Below are 13,708 nucleotides of genomic sequence, written 5' to 3'. Positions count from 1 at the left end.
ATGCCTTAGTGCACTATATCAAACTCACCAATGGAGGAGCAGTGCCTAGCAGGCAGTAACAAGACTTTACAGGCAGGAATGGCGCAAGACCCCACCCAGCACACAGTAGCCCCTGTACCCTGTGAACACTGGCCACAGGGAGACCCTCCTCAAGGCTTTGAGGTGTTCAGGAACTCAAATGATCACTGCTTAGGGGTTCCCAGTGGATGGGGACAGCTACTGCCAAAGCAACTTGGGGACAGGGGCCACTGGCAAGGTTTGGGTCAGGGATCAGGGTCCCCCCCATGCCCTGCCCATTGAATGCCTTGTCCATTCTCTCAAAGGGGGCCAGTGGCCCTGGAAGTGTGGGTGTCATATAAATTGCACAGACCCTGGAGTCTAGGCCACGATGTTCTCATTGCTATGAATAAATGACTCACTACCCCTATAGCTGAGCCCTGCAAGTTGCATCCTGACAATCTATCGGACAATATGGCGTTCACTAGGATTCAAGGGATACATTAGGGAGCCCAGGGCTGTCAGAGGGGTGGCAGATCAGGAGTAAGGGTCGCCAACAAAACTAGCAGATCAGCCCAGGGCAGGGCTAGTGAGGGCTGTGGGTCAGGAGCACTGGCAGAGCGCTTCCTGGCTGAGCACTGAGCTTCCAGATCTGGCAGTGAGGGAGGGGCTGAGGCAGCCCTGAATTCAGTTCTGAGCAGAACAAGTTTCCCGTTTCCCTCCCCTTGGATCCTCTAGAGGCCTTGCATTTTGCTGACCAGACCCTCTCAGGGCAGGGCACGGAATCAGCCAGTCAGGGCTAGGTTGGAGTCTGTGCTGGGGAGCACTGGAATAGGCCCATGATACATCTAGGGATGCAGACTGGGACAGAGCACCACATGGGCTAACTCCTCCATGGTACCTGACACCAGATGCCCTCCCAGGAGCCAGTGCAGCTAGCCAGAGCCCTGGGTCTGGTCCCCGGTAGATCAGATCCAATCTCTGTGAGGAGGCATGAGAAACCAGCTGATAGACCTGGTTTCTGTCTCCAAATGTCCGGGCCAGCCATGAGCCCCAAGCATCAATCTCTCCAGCTGCTCCATGGAGCTGCAGAGCCACACTGCTACCTGCTGAGGTCCCACTGCTGTCAGGAAGGCCTAAGCAGAGCAGCTCCAAACCCACTGGACTAGGTCTGGGGAAGCTGAGCCCCGCACTCGCTCTTTTCTCACCTATAAAACCAGCCAAGACCATTTGAGTAGAATCCTAACAAGCCTTCTCTTCCCTCACTATCCCACATACAGGGAGTGCAATCAGTGTAGTCTAGCTACAACCCTGTTGGTCTGTCAAACTAGCACGCCCTGGCAGGGTCTCATTATGGGGATGGTGAGCCACAGCCAGGATTGGGGACAGACAGGCTGAGGCAAGGGTACCACCTCGTGGCTATTTGAGGAATGGCAGAATAGATTTGTACCTTAGAGCTTTAAACTAAGATACGGGAAAACACTGACTGGAGCATGCCTGGGGACCGACATGCAAGGAAGCTCCGTAGATAGGGACACCAGGAGGGCCACTCTCATGGGAACTGAGGAAATAGTTCTCCTTCAGTGTGACAGGATGTTGACAGTCTCAGTAGGAGGACTCGGGTGCCCGTACACTAATGCCAGGAGCAGAGGGAACAAGCAGGAGGAACTAGCTCTCCTGCTCTCCAGCGGCCATTACAATCTAGTAGGGATTATGAAGACCTGGTGGGACTCCTCACACGATTGGAGCGTAGCCATAAAGGGCTATGCCCTGCATAGAAGGGATTGAGTAGGGAAAAAGGTGGAGGTGCAGCTCTCTGTGTGAAGGAGCTGTACACCTCCTTGGAGGCCGACATCATCTCCAAAGATGAATGACTTGAAACCCTCTGGGTCAAGCTGCAGGGGGGAGGGGGGTGGTGAAAGAGATCTAACTGTAGGCACATGCTACAGACCACCAAACCAGGGCAAGGAATTTGATCTAGAGAAGAGCTTTCCAAACTGTGTGCCACGACACATTAGTGTGTCGGCGGCAGTGTGTAGGTGTGTCGCGCGAAATGCAGAAAATTTTGCGGAAGGGCATCGCGGAGCTCCCTTACTCGCGTCTGCTTCCCTTGGCCCCTCCCCCGGAACTGAATGACTGTGTCGCGAAATGATGCATGTCTAAAAAGTGTGTCACCAACATGAAAAGTTTGGAAAGCTCTGATCTAGAGTTTGCCCAAGAACTAACAAAGGCTGCGCGGGCACGGGACACGGTTGTCATGGGCATCTTCAGTTATCCAGACATCTCTTGGGAGGAACACTCGGCCACGTGGGATCAGTCACATTGCTTCCTGACCTGCATCAAAGAGCTTTTCCTGACTCAGGAAGTACACAGGCCAACCAGAGGTAACACTCTTCTTGGTCCTGGCCAAAGGAGACGACCTGGTGACCGACTTAAACGTAGAGGGCAGCCTGGATGACAGTGACCGTGAAACCATTCATGGTCCAACACAAGGCAGATAAATCGGATAGCAGACTTGAAGTTTTGGATTTCAAAAATGCAAACTTCAACAAGCTCAGGTCACTAATAGAGAATGTGCTGAGGGGTCAGGGACCAAAGGCAAAAGGAGTGTGTGAACAGTGGACATTCCTAAAGGACACGATTCCTTGAAGCACAAAGGAAATCCATTCCCATGCAGAGGAAATGGGAATCAAGGATAACAAGAAGTCCTTCTTAAGATATGTAGGGAATGGGAGGAAAATGAATGGGAGTGTGGGGCATTGCTCAACAACTCAGGACAGCTAGTCACTAGCACTCAGGAGAAAACTCAACTCCTGAATGATGACTTTGCTTCAGTCTTTCACTAGGCCAAGGGGAAAATCATGTCAGCTGGGGTACAGAATGAGCAGGGTTCAAATGACTGCCTTCTGACTATTGCCATAAAACTGTGTATATTCAATTGAAGAAACTGGACATATGTCTTCCAAAACTTATGGCACTCTGGGGAGGTCCCTGAGGACTGGAAGAGGGCCAATGTTGTGCTCATCTTCAAGAAGGGGAGGAGGAAGGACCTGGGTAACTATAGGCCAATTAGCCTAACTTCTATCCCAGGGAAAGTCCTGGAAAAATTAATTAAGGAGTCGATGTGCGATAGGGCTTGCAGAAGGTAGGATTCTGAATGACAGCCAGCATGGCTTTGTTGCGGGCAGGTCTCAACTTACCAACCTCATCTCCTTTTAGAATCAGGTGACTCACCACCTGGATAAGAGAGAAGAGGTTGACATTATATACCTCAACTTCCAAAAAGCTTTTGATTTGGTATCCCATGATGTTCTTGCAAGAATATTGGAAGACTGTGGGCTTAAGTGCGAGACACTCAAGTGGGTAGTAAACCGGCTGCAGGGTAGGACCCAGAGAGTTCTAATGAACAGATCTGCATCACCTTGTTGGGGAAGTGGCTAGTGGTCTCCTGCAGGGCTTGGCCTAGTGCTATTCAACATAGATTCATAGATGTTAGGGTCGGAAGGGACCTCAATAGATCATCGAGTCCGGGCCCTGCATGGCAGGAAGTTCCAGACCTTGGCCACTCTAACTGTGAAGAAGTTCTTCCTAATGTCTAGTCTAAATCTGCTCTCTGCTAGCTTCTGACCATTATTTCTTGTGACCCCCGGGGGCGCCTTCGTGAGTAAAACCTCACCAATTCCCTTCTGTGCCCCCGTGATGAACTTATAGGCAGCCACAAGGTCGCCTCTCAACCTTCTCTTGCGGAGGCTGAAGAGGTCCAGGTGCCCTAGTCTCTCCTCATAGGGCTTGGCCTGCAAGCCCTTAACCATATGAGTGGCCCTTCTCTGGACCCTCTCCAGGTATTCCACATCCCTCTTGAAGTGTGGCGCCCAAAATTGCACGCAGTACTCCAACTGCGGTCTGACCAGCGCCCGATAGAGGGGAAGTATCACCTCCTTGGTTCTGTTCGTCAAGCATCTGCTGATGCACGATAAAGTGCCACTAGCTTTCCTGATGACTTCGTCACACTGATGACTCATGTTCATCTTGGAGTCTACTAGGACTCCAAGATCCCTTTCTGCTTCGGTGCCACCAAGCAGGTAATTTCCGAGGCAGTAGGTGTGCTGGACATTTTTCCTCCCTAGGTGCAGCACTTTGCATTTCTCCTTGTTGAATTGCATTCTGTTGTTTTGTGCCCATATGTCCAACCTGTCCATCATGTTCATCAATGATTTGGATATGGGGGTGAAGAGCTCACTGGCCAAGTTCACAGACGATACCAAGTTATGGGGAAGCGTAGTTATGCTTGAAGACAGGCTGGAGATACAGGCAGACCTAGACAGGCTTGCAAGTTGGCCGGACCGGAACCAGATAAATTTCAATGTTGAGAAACGTAACGTGCTCCACCTGGGGACGAACAATCCCCTGCACACCTACAGTCTTGGCAATGCCAACCTGATCAGCACTACGAATGAAAGGGACCTGGGGGTAATAACAGATCACAGTATGAACATGAGCCAGCAGTGTGACGCTGTAAGCAGCAGGGCTAACAAGACCCTGGCATGCTTCAATCGATGCATCTCCAGCAAAACAAAAGAAGTGATTCTCTCACTCTACTCGGCATTGGTGAGACTGCAGTTGGAGTGTACTACATCCAGTTCTTGGCGCCGCACTTTAACAAAGATGTGGTAAAGCTTAAGAGAATCCAGAGAAGGACCACTCGTATGATCAGAGATTTGCATGGTAAGCCATACAAGGAAAGGCTGAGGGGTCTGGGACTCTTCACCCTTAAAAACAGAAGGCTGAGAGGGAACTTGGTAGCAGCTTACTGTTACCATCAGGGGCATACATCAAGGGCTCGGTAAACAACTGTTCACCAGGGCACCCTTGGAGAAAACTAGGAGTAATAATCACAGGCTCCTGCAAAGCCATTTCAGGCTCAACATTAGGAAAGACTACTTCACAACTAGGGTGTCCAGACTGTGAAATAAGCTCCCTCCAGAGGTGGTACAATTGCTGACCCTGGAAATCTTTAAGAGGAGACTAGACAGTCACCTTGCTGGGGTCACCTGACCCCCAGTTGTCTTTCCTGCTTGGTGCAGGGGGCTGGACCCGATGATCTTCTGAGGTCCCTTCCAGCCTTACAATTTATGAGTCTATGAATCTTATGGACTAACCCCAGTAGAAATACACACATGCACACAGCGTACATGCACCATATTTTGGGAACAGAAGATCACTTCATCACACATTGCAAGGCAGAAGGAGTATAAGGAGAGAGAAACTACAAGGGAAGGAGAGGAAAAGAGTAGTACTGGGGGGGAGACAGACAGGACAGACAGACAATAAACCCATAGGGGCAAAAGGAGTCCCCAAAGCTAATCCAGGTAACGGTAAAGCTGCAAGTGAATGAATCTCAGATGTTACAATCCATGTTATTCGGTCCAGTGATGACATGTTCAGTTTTAGCGTTGGGGCACAGAAGGTATTTGGGTCCATTGCAAGGCTTGGTGCCCTGGTAAGACTGGCAGTTAGGCAGCCTGTTCCTTGAGAGATGCCATTTGAGGTCGATGTGGGCTGTCTAAAAGCCAGGACAGGTTTGTCCCCAAGGGCTACCTTGAGATGGTCTTTTTCCAGGAGGGACTGGAAGTCATTAATGATATATCTAAGGTGTTCAAGCCAGAGGCTGTAGGTGGTGACAACCAGAAGAACTGTTATCCATGTCCTGGGTTAGTGTCATAGCAGGCCAGAGCAGGGTCTGAGTCTGGACAGTTTCAGGGGTGTATTGCTACTGCAGGAATCCTTGCTTTAGACCCTTAGGGTGTGTATTCCAGTTGGTGGGATCAGAGCAGATACAGATACAGCTGTAATGTAGAGCTTGGCTGTAGATAATTGATTTAGTCGTGTGCTTACGATAAAAGCACGAAAGCAGCTGTGGTGGTCAGTTGGTTTCTGATGCAATGTGATGGCAATGTGGCCAGTGAAAATCTTCACTGTACTAAGTCATGAATTTGCTGGGTGGAAATTGCTAGTTTGATGGAGGGTGGAAGTCATTAAATTCTTGGTGAAGGTTCTCTAGCAATTCCTTCCCATGTCCATGCAAAGATGTCAACGATGCATCTTAGGTAGATCACAGGGATAAAAGGTCAGCTGTGGAGGAAGTGGACTTCAAGGCCTGTCATAAGTATTTTGGCATACTGGGGGGCCATACATGTGTCCATGGCAGCCATTCGTTTGTAGGTATAGGGAGCCGCCAAACCTAAACTATAGATTTAATAAATTTCATAGACATTAGGGCTGGAAGGGACCTCGGAAGATCAAGTGCAGCCCCCTGCCCCAGGGGCAGGAAGTCAGCTGGGGTCAAAGGATCCCAGCAAGATAAGTATCCAAATGTTTCTTTAAGAGTCCAGAGTAGGTGCTTGCACCACCTCTGGAGGGAGTCAATTCCAGGCCTTGGGGGCTTGGACAGTAAAGAAGTGTTTCCTTATGTCCAGCCAAAAACGGTCTTGGAAGAGTTTGTGACCGTTTGACCTTGTCATCCCTTGGAGCGCTCTGGTGAACAGCCATTCCCCCAGATCCTGATGTACACCCCTTACATACTTATAGGCAGCCACCAGGTCACCCCTGAGCCTGTGCTTTTCCAGGCTGAAGAGTCCCATGGCTCTCAGCTTCTCATCATAAGGCCTGTTTTCTTGTCCTCTGATCATATGCATGGCTCTCCTCTGGACTCTCTCAAGCTTTTCCACATCCTTTTTTAATTGTGGAGCCCAGAATTGGATGCAGTACTCCAGCTGCGGCCTCACCAAGGCTGAGTACAGTGGGAGGATGACATCCTGAGATTTGCTTGAGAAGCATCTATGGATGCAAGCCAGAGACTAGCTGTGTGCGCGGACAGCAGAAAAGCTTAACTGAAACAGAAGCAATTTTTTCATCAGGAATAATGTCCTTTATGGCTTTAATCAAAATTCATGGGGGATGCTCGTGAACAGAGATGTGACATCCACAGAAACGAATATGGTATTAGCTGGAAGCTTGTCAGTGAAGACCAGTTTCTTTAAGAAATCTGTGGTGTCTTCCAAATAGCCGGCAGCTCCAGTGGCATATGAGAATGGGAGAGAGTCAATATAGCCAGAAACTCCCTCTGTGATGGTGCCAATGCCAGAGACAATGGGGTACTCTGGGTTGCCAGGTTGGTTGATTTTGGGTAGTAAGTAAAAGTTGCCTGGCCTAAGTTCCTGAGAGGTAGAAGCAAGTGTTTCTGGAGGTAGCTTCCGCCTGATATTGTGAGATTAGGCTCTCTGTCACAAGTTGACAAAAACTGTTTTGGAAATTTGTATCTTGGCTTCCTGTATATAAGCTGTTTTGGCCATGATGACAGGCCCTTTATCAGTCTGGGTTGTTTTTAAGGCTGAATATGCCTTTCCATTTTGCAAGACTGAGATTGAAAAGAAACAGCAACTTTTACATTACAATTTCAGGGTAGGTATGATGGCAGAAACCATTTACATACAGGTTCAGAGCAGGGCCGCAGCCCTCAGCTGGAGTTTAGGAGCTATCCTTCTTGTGCTCTGCATCTGTATGTTCTGGTATCAGCTTGGTCATTGTGTATTGTCTTGGAAATATTCCCTCAGTCTTAGAAGGGAGAAAAAAAGCTTTAAGGTCTTCATACAGCTGCACTGTATTTAGTTGTGAACTAGGGTAGTAAGAAAGACCATGGGAGAATACAGACACTTCAACTGAGCAAAATATGCGGATGGATAAGTTGAGAACATTACTGTGGATTGTGGATTGTAGCATTTAAATTTGAAAAAGTTTTGTTTTTTCCTTCTTTAAGGAGCCAGGTTCATTCTTCTTTGAGGAAGGAGGTGTTCCTGAAGCCCAGAGCAGAACACGGAGGCCTCTGCAGAAACAGGCACTAGGGGTATGTGAAATGGGCAGTACTCAATTTGGATTCGGCCCAATTCAGGAGCAGTGACTTGATTTGCTGATTCGGATCACTGTCCTAATTTGATTAGGCTGAATCTGAAGATTCAATTCTGATTTGGAGAATCAGTAATTTAGCCACAGACACAGCTTTATATGTTTTTTCTATGTATTTTCAGGTACCAGGCGCAGCTTGTGAACGCTGAGATGGTCGGGTGGATGGAGCGTCCCCTATGCACTCAGTGGCGGACCCCTGCTGTGCCTCCTGGCTTGGTGATCGGCTGCGGGAGGACCCTGGGTGTCCCCTCAGACCCAGGAGGCACCAGTCACTGAGCCAGGGGGCAGAGGAGGTCCCCTGCGCTCTTGGCAGCAGACCTGGAAGTGGACCAGAAGTACTTTTGGTCCACTCCTGGATCCGCTGCCAAGCATGTGGGGGACTCCCCAACAGTCCCATGGGATGCTCCATCCACCCTACTATCTCAGCATTCACAAGCCATGCCTAGTACCTTGAGGTATGTAGAAAACAAACAAACAAAAAAAACCAACCACATATAAAGCTGTGTATATGGCCGAATCATCAAATCTCTCCGAATTGAATCGGAAGCCTCTGATTCAATTCGGAGAGACTAACGGGTCATAGATTCATAGACACTAGGGCTGGAAGGGATCTTGGAAGATCATTGAGTCCAGCCCCAGGGGCAGGAAGTCAGCAGGACTTCCATAGGATCCCCGCAAGATAAGCATCCAAATGCCTCTTGAAGGGGTTCAAAGTAGGTGCTTGAACCACCTCTGGCGGCAGTCTATTCTAAACCTTGGGGGCTTGGACAGTAAAGAAGTTCTTCCTTATGTCCAGCCTGAAACAGTCATGGAGGAGTGTGGCCCTTTGACCTTGTCATCCCTTAGGGCGCTCTGGTGAACAAACATTCCCCCAGATCCTGGTGAGCACCCCATTAAGCTTATAGGTGGCCACCAGATCGCCCTTGAGCCTGCGCTTTTCCAGGCTGAAGAGTCCCAGGGCTCTCAGCCTCTCGTCATAAGGTCTGTTTTCCTGACCTCTGATCATGTGCATGGCTCTTCTCTGCACTCTCTCAAGCTTCTCCACATCCTTTTTGAATTGTGGAGCCCAAAACTGGACGCAGTACTCTGGCTGCAGCCTCACCAAGGCCGAGTACAACAGGAGAATGACATCCTGGGATCTGCCTGAGAAGCATCTATGGATGCAACCCAGCATTTTGTTTGCTTTACTAGCTGCAGCATCACATTGAAGGCTTACGTTCATTTTGTGGTCAATCGTGACTCCCAAGTCCCTTTCATCCGTAGTGCTAGCCAACATAGCACTGCCCAGCCTACAAGCAAGCTGCAGGTTTTTCCTCCCAAGGTGGAGAAACTTGCATTTTTCGATGTTAAATCAGGTTTTCATCCACCCTTTTCCTGAGCCTGTCAAGGTCTGCCTGGATCACCCTCCTGTGCTCAGGTGTGGACATTTTACCCCAGAATTTGGTGTTGCTGGCTAACTTGGCCAGTCCACTTCCGACACCAATGTCTGCATCATTAATGAAGATGCTAAATAGTATAGGCCCTAGGACAGAGCCTTGAGGGACCCCACTGGTCACAGTGCACCATGACGATTGACTTCTGTCAACCACCACCCTCTGGGTCCTACTGCGGAGCTAATTCCCCAGCCAACAGATCATGGTGAGGCTGAGGCCACAGTTAGCCAGTTTTGCCAAGAGGTAATCATGGGATACCAGATATATCTTAACTTTAAAAAAGCCTTCTATGACATCAATCTCTTCCCCCTTGTCCAGATGATAGGTCACCTGGTCATAAAGGAAATGAGATTGGTCAAGCAAGACCTACCCACAACAAACCCGTGCCGACTATCCCTCAGGATGTTGCCATCAGCCAGTCTGTTAAGGATGGCTTCTTTGATAATCTTTTCTAAGACCTTCCCCAGGATAGAGGTCAGGTTGACGGACCTGTAGTTTGCTGGATCCACTTTCCTCCCTTTTTTGAAGATAGGCACCACATTGGCCTTCTTCCAATCTTCAGGCACTTCACCAGAGAGCCAGGAGTTCTCAAAGATCCATGCCAGGGGCTGAGCCATGATTCTAGCCAGTTCCTTGAGTACCCTAGGGTGTAAACTGTCAGGGCCAGCTGACTTGAAGGTGTCCAGCCTCTCAAGGTGATCCTTCATGAGGTCAGCATTGATGGTGGGTAAGGAATCGCCCTCACCCTGTCCCGTAATGGGCAGGGGCGTCCCATGGGACTTGTGAAAGACTGATGCAAAACTACCCATTTAGCAAGTTTCCTTTTTCCTGGGCATTGGTTGTCAGTTGTCCCATCTGGTTTAGCAGGGGTCCAATGTTGCCAGAGGAAAGGCAAGGGCAACATATCTAAAAAAAGGACTTTTTATTGTCCCTGATATTTGTAGCTAGTTGGAGTTCTGTCGCAGCCTTGGCTTTCCTGGTTCGCTCCCTGCAGGTCCAGATCAGTGCAGAGTATTCTTCGTTGGAGGTGGATCCAGTCCTCCATCCTTTGTAGGCCTTTCTTTTTAGACGCAGGAGGTCCGCTAGTTCCCTGAAGAGCCAAGGGGGCTGCTGTGCCCTTTTGCTGCCTTTCCTCCAAGATGGGATAGACTTTGTTTGCGCATCCAGGATTGCTTTCTTGAGGAGCAACCACTCTTCCTGAACTCCCATCCCCTTTGGGCTGTGGTCCTTTAGGGCCTCACTGACAAACCTTCTGAGCTTGTCAAAGTCAGCTTTCCTGAAGTCGAGGACTTCTGTATTGCTGACTGACTTGCGGATGGTGAAGGTGATCAGCTTGTGATCACTGTCATCCAGCTTCCCTTCAATCGTTAGGTCACTGATTAGGTCGTCCCTCGTTGCCAGTGCCAGGTCGAGCAGAGCTTTACCTCTCGTCGGCCCGTAGACTTCCTGTATCAGATGGAGCTCATCCACACACGAGAGAGAGCTTTGTGACCACTCAGATTTGGCCAAGTGCTCTTCCCATGAGATGTCTGGGTAGTTGAAGTCTCCCATGACAACCATGCACCAGGAGCGTGCAGCCTCAGTCAATTCCCTAGCGAACTCCTGGTCAAGGTCTTGATCCTGGGTAGGGGGTCTGTAGTAGACTCCCACCATTGTGTCCCCACAAATTTTAACCCAGAGGGTTTCCAGTCGTCCACCCTGGGCACCAATGTTGCCTTGCAGGGACACGTAGCTTTCCTTGACATACAGAGCTATACCCCCACTCCTTTTGTCCACTTGATCTCTCCTGTACAGGGTATAGCCATCTATATCTGTGCCCCAGTCATGGGTGGAGTCCCACCAGGTCTCTGTTATCCCTATGACATTGTAATTATTTGTGTTAAGCAGGAGGACAAGTTCCTCCTGTTTATTTCCCAAGCTCCTGGCATTTGTGTACAGGCACGCAAGTGTCTCTTTGGGGGCCCTTGCCTTGCCTGCAGCTCGTTCCAGGGCTGGGGCAGGGGGTGGGCTCCCTTAAGTTCCTTGGCCTGCTGGCTTTGCAAGAGTTGCTCAGTGGGCCAGCAGTGGCGGTAGTTTCCCTATCCTCCGGCGGGCTTAGTTTAAAGCCCAGTGGAGCAGGTCAGCCAGTGTGGCTGAGAAAAGCCTCTTCCCCAGCGAAGAGAGGTGGAAGCTGTCCCTTCCCAGCAGCTTACTGCCTCTCTCACCAAAGAGTGGACTGTTGTCATGGAAGCCAAAGCCTTCCCGATGACACCAGCGCTGCAGTCTTTGGTTCACTACCTTGATCCTCCTCTCCTTCCTCAGACTAGCCCGAAACCGGGATGATTGCTGAAAACACCACCTGCACCCCCAACCCCTTAAGCCTTGCTCCCAAATCCCTGTAGCACTTCAGGCCCTGGCTGGGAGCGCTCCGAGCCATGTCATTTGTGCCCACATGGATAAGGAGGATAGGGTAGCGGTCAGTGGGTTAGAGGAGCTCAGGGATCTTCTTCACAATGTCTCGGATTCAGGCTCCCGGGAAGCAGCAGATTATCCCCTCAGTCCCCTTCAGGATGGAGTCTCCCACAACAAACACTTTGTGTTTTGTCTTAGGGAGAGCGGGGGTCTCCTGATTCGGCCACCAAAATGGGCCGAATCTCCTCAGAATCAAATTGGCAACCAAAACTTTGCACAGCCCTAACAGGCACCACTCATTCTGCTCACTTGTCCGCACCCACTCTACATCTTGCTGGCAGAGCTTTACACTCAGCACCCATGTGTAGCCCTGCTCCTCTGCCATGCCATCAGCTAACCTCAGGACAGATACCTTCTTAGGACAGAAGGGGAGGTCTACAGGAAGTAATGTCTGGACCCTGACTACAAGCCTGCTTGCTCACCTTCAGCACTTCCTGGGCAGCCAGGCCCCCAAAAAGGGCAGCAATGGGGCTCAGCTCTCCAGCACTCATGCTGGCAAATGCCCGCACCAGATCCTCTTCCAGTGGCTCCTGCTGCACATTCAGGTCTTGAGCCAGCTTCAGTAACTGCTCAGCATCCACCTAGAGAAAAGACATGCATCAGGTGCAGATGGAGCATGGAGGGCACAGACAGGGCATAGACCCTGCTGGGCAGGGGCAGGCATAGGCACAGGCCAGTCGATGGCTAGGCACATACAAGGGCAGATGGTGCATGCATCCTGGGTAGAGCACGCTAGGCAGAGCTGGAATGCCCACTGGAAATAGGGACAAACCCCACTGTGCTGACTAGTGTGGCCAGGAAATGCCAGGGCACAAATGACCCAGAACCCAATGGGACAGCAGCCCTGCAAGAGGTAGATAGGGCCCAGTGTGGCAAGCCCTCACCTGCACTCTTGGCTGGGGAAGTCGACTCTGCTCCTTGCAGAAGACATGCAGTGCCTGGAAGGCCAGGTGCAGGCTATGGTAGCGCTGTTGCTTCTCAGGGTCTGCATCTTTGATCTTCAGGTTGGCCAGGGCTGCTCTCAGAGGCTCCTGTGGGTAGAGAAGTCAGAGTGCTCTATGGTTGAGTTCTGCACTAGGGATCTGAGTACAAGGCCAAAGCAGCACCTGGGCACTCTCACTATTGTACGAAGATTGAGGTAAAAGGAGCAAAGATTGAGGTAAAAGGGGGAAACAAAGGGGCTGTCCCAGTGGGTGCCTGCTATAAAGGGGAAAGAGATGGACAAGATATTTTTTAAGTAACTAACTGAATTTGGAAGTACCCAAATTGCAGGACCTGGTGTTTACAAGGAACTTTAATTACCAGGACATCGGTTGGAAGGAAACTCAGCAGTTAACAGACAGTCCAGCAAGATTTGGGAGTGTGCATGAAACCTTTTGATACAGATGGTGGAGAAACTTTCCCCTAAGAGAGAAGTTCTTCTTGGTTTGATGATGGTTAATAGGATGGAATTGGTTGAAAAACTGAAGGTAAAAATGCATAAAATGCCTAAAAGGCATGACCATGAAATGATGGAGTTCAACACTGCAACAAAATGAAGGAAAGTGCAGCAGAATAGAGCAGCAGGACTTCCAAAAAGCAGACTTTAACAAACTTGGGCAACTGGTGCACAGAATCCTATGAGAGGCAAGTCTGAGGAGAAGGAGAACTGACTGTACTTTTAAAAAGCCATACTAAAGGGCACAAGAGCAGATTATCCCAATGTGATGGAAGGATAGGAAGCACAGCAAGAAACCATTTTAGCTAAAAGGTGAACTTGTCAATAACTTTCAACTTCTAGCTCTATGATTATATGAACTGGGTACTGCCAGGCAGTACCATACCCAGATTCCTGGCATCCCCAGACAAACTTTTAGTATCACACC

The 13,708-nt window shown here is 49.8% G+C and overlaps 1 protein-coding gene across 2 annotated transcripts in view; it reads right to left on the bottom strand.

The window, feature by feature from the left end:
* The window catches only part of UBA7 (ubiquitin like modifier activating enzyme 7), a 42,518-nt gene that overhangs the window by 23,821 nt on the left and 4,989 nt on the right, over positions 1–13,708 (bottom strand). For both annotated transcript variants that reach the window (XM_025205787.1, XM_025205788.1), the window contains 2 exons: positions 12,728–12,874; positions 12,266–12,424 (listed from right to left, as the gene is read on the bottom strand). In XM_025205787.1, coding sequence (XP_025061572.1) covers positions 12,266–12,424; positions 12,728–12,874 — 306 coding nt within the window. The remainder of the gene's footprint in view (positions 1–12,265; positions 12,425–12,727; positions 12,875–13,708) is intronic.

The sequence above is a fragment of the Alligator sinensis genome, unplaced genomic scaffold (assembly GCF_000455745.1).
Source record: "Alligator sinensis unplaced genomic scaffold, ASM45574v1 scaffold467_2, whole genome shotgun sequence".
NCBI lineage: Eukaryota > Metazoa > Chordata > Crocodylia > Alligatoridae > Alligator > Alligator sinensis.
The sequence above is the reverse complement of the archived record's forward strand: the minus strand, read 5'-3'. Positions and strand labels throughout refer to the sequence as shown.